Genomic DNA, 6689 nt, shown 5'->3' on the forward strand with positions numbered 1-6689 from the left:
TCGGTTTCTCACCTGCACCTGATCCGTACACTTCCGCACACCACACACACACACCCATAGCAACATGTCCGCCATCGACAACGAAGAGTGAGTCTCGCGCTCTTCTTCCCCGCAAACCTTGCACATCTGGCACCTTCACACGAGGCCATTCGCCCACGATGTCACGGCTCGCAACGATCAGCACTCATACTAACTCTCTGCATTCTGCACACTCGCCACCAACCTGCACCTTCTCGTCCTCTCTCTCGCGACCGCCTTGACTGTCCGCGTCTCGACCTTGCGTGCGCAATGATAGCCTGATCGACTACGAGGAGGAGGTCGCCGTCGCCCCTTCCGCCACCAACGGCGCCGCTGCCACCGGCAACGGTGCTGCCGCCACTGCGGACGCCGACCAAGACAAAAAGGCAAGCATCCATCCACGACGACCATGACGAGAACCCGTTTCCTACCGCCCCCCCCAGAGCGCTCGCTCTGCACCACGCATCGTAGCATGCCATCGCGGCCGTGTGGGTCCCTTGCTCAGCGCACTGTCAAGGCGATTCGGCACAGAATCGGACTTCGAGTCACACATGTCGACGCAAGCGCACCGTCCGCTGCTCCAACTTCCGAGGCAAGACCCATTCTAAACTCTATCTCTTCTACATCTCCTTTGCATCTCCTCGCACCCCATTCGCCGCCTTTGCCCGCCTCCACCTCCATCACACGTCAACGCTCCATCGACTCTTTTATCGTCCTCACGCCACCTGGCCAATTGCGTGACCACGTCTCGCGATCATGCTGCTCCCGATCGGCTCGGTTGCTTTGCGGTGCTGGGCGTACCACTGCCGGGATCGGTCATACCTTCCGCTACGATGCTGCTCGCTACGCAACTTTGCCTCCGGACTCTGCACCTCCGACATCGACCTTTCGCGTCAACAGGGCTCCTACGTCGGCATCCACTCTACAGGTTTCCGTGACTTCCTTCTCAAGCCGGAGCTCCTCCGAGCCATCTCCGACCTCGGTTTCGAGCACCCTTCCGAAGGTAAGTGCAGTCCCCACCAATCCATTGCCCACCCGCCTTCTCCTTCTCACTCAACCACACCCTCATATCGACGCGTGAACCTCAACAGTCCAGCAGGAATGCATCCCGCAGTCGATCCTCGGCATGGACGTCGTGTGCCAGGCCAAGTCCGGTATGGGTAAGACGGCCGTGTTCGTGCTGGCCACGCTGCAGCAGATCGAGCCCGTCGACGGCGAGGTGTCGGTGCTGGTGCTGTGCCACACGCGCGAGCTGGCGTACCAGATTCGCAACGAGTACGCGCGATTCACCAAGTACATGCCCGACGTGCGCACGGGCGTCATCTACGGCGGCACGCCCGTCGCCGAGAACCAGGCGATGCTCAAGGACAAGACCAAGTGCCCGCACATCCTCGTGGGCACGCCCGGCCGCATGAACGCGCTGGTGCGCGACAAGAGCCTCAAGGTGTCGGGCGTCAAGCACTTTGTGATTGACGAGTGCGACAAGATCCTCGAGCAGGTCGACATGCGCCGCGACGTGCAGGACATCTTCCGTGCCACGCCGCACCACAAGCAGGTCATGATGTTCTCGGCCACGCTCGCAAAGGAGGTGCGCCCCACGTGCAAGAAGTTCATGCAGAACGTAAGTGCCCCGCTAGCCCCCGCATCAGATCGATCAAGTCTAGGGTAAATTTTTGACTGACGCGTCTGTTTTTGGGTCGATGATGCACAGCCTCTGGAGATTTATGTGGACGACGAGACGAAGCTGACGCTGCACGGACTGCAGCAGCACTATGTGCGTCTGGAGGAGTCGGCCAAGAACCGCAAGCTCAACGATCTGCTCGACTCGCTCGAGTTCAACCAGGTGATCATCTTTGTCAAGTCGATCTCGCGCGCCAACGAGCTGGACAAGCTGCTGCGCGAGTGCAACTTCCCCTCGATCTGCATCCACGGCGGCCTGGCGCAGGAGGAGCGCATCAAGCGCTACCAGCAGTTCAAGAACTTCGAGAAGCGCATCCTCGTCGCCACCGACATCTTTGGCCGTGGTATCGACGTGGAGCGTGTCAACGTCTCGATCTCGTACGACACGCCCACCGATGCCGACTCGTACCTCCACCGTGTGGGTAGGGCGGGTCGATTCGGCACCAAGGGTCTCGCCATCATGTTTGTCAGCTCCGACGAGGACGCCGAGGTGCTCAAGCAGATCCAGTCCAGGTTCGAGGTCGCCGTGCCCGAGCTGCCCGAGACCATCGAGGCGTCCACTTACATGTCGGCCTGAGCTTGCCACCGCGGTCAGCTCTGATGCGATCCATGCGACCACCGACGCTGCTTGTTGAAATGTAAAAACCTGTCCGGACATCTTTGTCAAAGGAGTGACTGTGTGAATGACGAGTTGGTTGTGAGCGAAGTGTTGCTGCAAGAAGGGGAGATTGGGGGCACGTTGGGGAGGTCGGGGAGGAAGAGGGCGTGCGGGAGTCGGAGATGCGGGGGCGGATGCGGATGCTCTTTTTCTTCGCGTGGACCCTGAAATGCGCTTGTTGTCGCAGCCTCTTCATCTTATCAACTTTGTTCACGATTGGTGCTTGGACAGGATGTCGTTGACGGCGGAGCGCAACGAGCAGTTCAGCGAAAAGGAGTACTGGGATCAACGCTATGCCGACGAGAGCGAGCAGGACTTTGACTGGTTCAAGAAGGTGAGCCGCCGATCCCGGGTCTTTGCTCGCGACCTTTTTTTACTGACGCTTGTGCTCAACAGTATGATGATCTAAAGTAAGTCCGCTTCTTGGCAAGCTACATTGGATTGGGTAAGGCTGACATCTAGTAGGGAGTTGTTTGACGAAGTGATACCGGAGCGTTCGGCGCGCATCCTGATGCTGGGATGTGGCAACAGCACGCTTTCGCCCTCGATGCACACGGCTGGATACACGCAGATTGTCAACATCGACTACTCGTCCACCCTCATCACGCGCATGTTCCAGCGATACCCCGACCAAACCTGGCTCGAAATGGACATCACCCAACTCGACCACACCTCCAACCTCTCCACCCTCGGCGGCGAAGCGAGCTTTGATATTGCACTGGATAAGGGCACAATGGACGCCCTAATGGCCGAAGGCAAAGGATCCTCCGTCTGGAATCCAAGCCCAAAAGTCCTCACCGACATCAACCTCATGCTCAACGGTGTAGACAAGATCCTCAAAAAGGGTGGCAAGATGGTCTACATCACCTTCGGTCAACCTCACTTTCGTCAAAAGTACCTCGAAGCCATCCCAGGCTGGACAGTCGAAACTAGGACACTGGGAGATATGTTTCACTACTTTGTCTACATCGCCACCAAAAACTAATCGTACCTCGCACTACCATCGCGACCACTGCTGGAGCTCGAAGTGTCCCCAGCACCAGTGCCGAGCGTGGGGGGTCGGTGCAGTCGCGCACGGCGCGGACTCGTCCAGTTGCGCTGCGCACGACTCTGCCGCAGCTCATCCACCTTCTTGGCTGCAGCCCGGTGCGTGGCGGGCGAAAGCAGAGACAGTGGCGTGTGAGAGACTCCGGAAGATCCTCCGGAGAGCTGACGGGTGCTACCCCATCCTGTACCCCCTCCTCCGTGCGAAGGAGCAATCACGGAGGCAGGTGCAAGCAGACTCTGCGACTCCAGCGTCGTCCGCTTGGGACCGCGCACAGAGGCGTCTGGTCGGATCGACGTAGCGTTCGTCAGCATCGATGCATTGATCGTGGTGGTCAGCCCGCGATGTACGGGCGGGACGGTGCTGAGGAACGACTCGACGTACGAGTCGCCTGAACTCGCAGATGCCGTGGTGTCCGCCTCATCGCTCGCGTCCGGCTCGACGCGACGGCGGACGCGGGCGGGAGAGAGTTCGGCCTCGGTGGCTTTGCGCTTACCCTTGTCCGGACGAGGAGCATCGGGACGTGGGCTGGAAAGGAGACCGCCAAACCCGCCGCTGAGGCGCGAGATGAGGCGCGAGGCACGCGTCATCACCCCCTCCCCCGCCTCCGCCTCGGTCGCGTCTGCATTGCCGGCCTCGTGGTCGGGAAGCGCAGGATAGACCGGCTCGGACCGTTGCATCGCATCTCGCGCCGCACGGCGTGTCGCCTTCTTGAGCAGTCCCACCGCCGGCGTGCTATGTGCACCCATCCGGTACGGCGTACCAAACGACACGCGCCCCTTGGCCGCCTGCACCCCACCGCGTGCCTCTACAGGCTCCGGCGCTGCTGTGTCGACACTCCAGTCCAGGTCCTCGGTGGCCAGACTATCGTCTGCACCCGTCTCGGACAGCGCACGCGCGTCGTGGAGCGCATCCGGATAGCGACTGTGGATCTTGCGCGCGTACTTGCGTCGAAGCGCCTCGAGCCGGTGCGTGAGCTTGGTGTGCGTCCACTCGCCGACCTGATCAGCGTGCGCGATGTGCATCTCGGCAAGAAAGAGCGAAGCCACCTCGCCAACGTCGACGTCGAACAGCGCGTCCATGTAGCACCTCGCGCGGAGCATCTTATCGGCCCCGGTACCCGCAGAGGTAGACGAGAGCAGGCGAGACGAGATCTTCTGCACGCCGAGCGCAAAGTACTTGTCGAGACGCACCCAGTCCTGCGTACCCCACACGCGCGCGTCAAAGCTGTCGGGCGCAGGCGCCGCGAGCGCCTGAGAGAGCCGCGATTGCTTGGCAGTGCTGCGGCGTCGACGGTCCGGCGTCGACAGGCCAGGGAACGACACAGCGCTGGCGATCGTCGAGTCGTGCGCACGCGAGCGTGACGCCACCGCCGGCGAGGGCGAAGCAGTGTCGTTGATGCGTGTGTTGGATGCAGCAGGCGTCGCACGGAAGCCGCCGGGCAGGAAAGGTGTGGCGGGCGATGCGGTCGGCAGTCGATGTGCCGAGACGACGCTTGCGGCTCGCGAGCCGAGCAGGCTCTCGGTATCCGCGCTGCCTTGGCGTGCAAGAGCGAGCTCCGCATCCATGAGCAGAGTCGTGAGATCGGCCGCTGCGCTCGTGGCATCCGCGCGCTCGAGGCTGTGTTGCAGAGCCGAGGCGTCTTCCAGACGGCCGTGTGTGTCTGCGCGGCGAATGGCATCGACGACTCGGCGCATGCGCTCGCCCGTAGCGCTGCTTGCGCCCGTCGCGTCCATGTCGCCAGCCGAGATCCAGCCCTCGTCGACGTACTTGTGGAAGAGCTTGAGGATGGCCGTGGCGCGTGCGGCCGCCCGGGGGTCGAGCGATGAAATCTCGACGATCGGCGTCGACGTGGCCTGGCCGAGCTTGAGCACGCGGCTGCGCGAGTGCGAGGCATCCGCAGTGATGCTGCCCGTTGCATCGGCCGACGTGACGGGCTGTCGAAGATGAAGCGTGTGGATGTGCGGCTCGTCGTCGATAATGCTGTGCGAGCGAGCACGATGCGTGCGGTCCCGAGAGTCGCGCACAATGCTCACCACGTAGCTATCATCTTCCGCCTCGCCGTCGTCATCGCGTGTCGCAACAAAGTGGCTCGTCGAGACAGCGGGAGAAGCCGAGGATGAAAGGATGACCACCGAGTCCAGCTGCTCGCTTTCGTCGTCGTCCACGCGCGAGTGCGTCGAAGAAGCATCGTCATCCTCGTCATGCTCTTCTTCGTCCACGTCGCGCTCGGCTCCATCTTCGCTCGCCTGCTCTTCGTCGTCGTCGTCCTCCTCATCTTCGTCGCTGCTGTCGTCGAGGCTCGATGCATCATCGTTGCTCAACACCGATTCGTCAGAGGCCGAAAGCTCGTCTTGCTCGCTGCCTTGCTCGTCGCCGCTCTCGCCGTGCTCTCGGGCGTCGGTGCTCTCGAAGCTGCGGGCACCAACGTCGCGCGAGAGGGATGAGTGGTGGGAGCTCTCGTTGGCGTCTACCTCTTCGTCCACCTCCTCTTCATCCTCTTGCTCGTCGTCGGTGATGTCCTTGTCCGCGTCACTTGCACTCTCCGAGTCGGTGCTGAGGGAGAGACGACGAGCGCGAGCCACGCTGGGCTCTGATGTGGAGTCCGACCTGGCTTGGTACTTGCGTCGGAATGACTCGTCGTCTTGCTCTTGGACATGCGCGCTTTGAAGGGAAGCCGACGAGAGCTCCGACGAGAGCTCCGACGAGAGCTCCGACGAGATGGATTCTGAACGCTGTCGCGTGCTTGGTTCAGCTTGACTAACGCTGCCATCAGCGGTATCTTCCTGCATGACAGACACGCTGATGTCGGCTTGCGAGACTGATTCGCTCTCGGGAGCATCCATGGACACATCGCCATCGCCGTGCTGATGCGCAGATGTGTTGAATGAGCCGAGATTCGCCGTGGACGAAACTTCGCCGTTGTCCGCAAGACTGGGGATGAGGACGTAGGGAGTTGGAAGAAGGGCGCTGTCGATGTGTGTGGGGAATAGCGCGTAGCGCGCACTCGCATCAGAGACCGAAGACGCGTCAAAAGCGACGTTGGTCGCCACGCTTTGTGAGGTTTGCTCGGGTCGCCGCACGACTTCGGCCTCTGGCTCCACTTCGAGACGGCTTTCGTCCAAAGAGGCCTCGACCGAGGCGAGCGTGTCGTCGCGGACAAGCGACTCGTCTGCTGCGTCGTTCCAGTCTGTGCTGGCGTCTGCCAAAGCATCGACATTGCCGTCTGCCGAGGCGTCTCGGTCGATGCTCTGCGAGGCATCAGCATTGGCTCTTTGTTCGTCTTGA

The 6689-nt window shown here is 61.4% G+C and overlaps 2 protein-coding genes across 2 annotated transcripts, besides 2 other annotated features; both read left to right on the forward strand.

Annotated features, from left to right (window-relative positions):
- Window positions 1-490: 490 nt before the first annotated feature.
- PAN0_088c6662 (p-loop containing nucleoside triphosphate hydrolase protein) lies at window positions 491-2275 on the forward strand (the record flags this gene model as incomplete). Its single annotated transcript, XM_014797903.1, has 4 exons — window positions 491-763; window positions 919-1021; window positions 1110-1639; window positions 1730-2275. The coding sequence occupies 4 exons, from the start codon at window positions 491-493 to the stop codon at window positions 2273-2275; spliced, it is 1452 nt and encodes a 483-aa protein (XP_014653389.1).
- Window positions 2276-2525: 250 nt separating this feature from the next.
- Window positions 2526-3341, forward strand: PAN0_088c6663 (s-adenosyl-L-methionine-dependent methyltransferase; the record flags this gene model as incomplete). The annotated part of the gene is made up of 3 exons (XM_014797904.1): window positions 2526-2690; window positions 2753-2766; window positions 2822-3341. The coding sequence occupies 3 exons, from the start codon at window positions 2526-2528 to the stop codon at window positions 3339-3341; spliced, it is 699 nt and encodes a 232-aa protein (XP_014653390.1).
- Window positions 3342-3353: 12 nt separating this feature from the next.
- Window positions 3354-3377: a sequence feature (In-frame stop codon was detected at splice-junction site;~hypothetical protein).
- Window positions 3378-3484: 107 nt separating this feature from the next.
- Window positions 3485-6689: a sequence feature (In-frame stop codon was detected at splice-junction site;~hypothetical protein).

The sequence above is a fragment of the Moesziomyces antarcticus genome, assembly GCF_000747765.1.
Source record: "Moesziomyces antarcticus DNA, scaffold: scaffold_v10088, strain JCM 10317, whole genome shotgun sequence".
NCBI classification, from domain to species: Eukaryota; Fungi; Basidiomycota; class Ustilaginomycetes; order Ustilaginales; family Ustilaginaceae; genus Moesziomyces; species Moesziomyces antarcticus.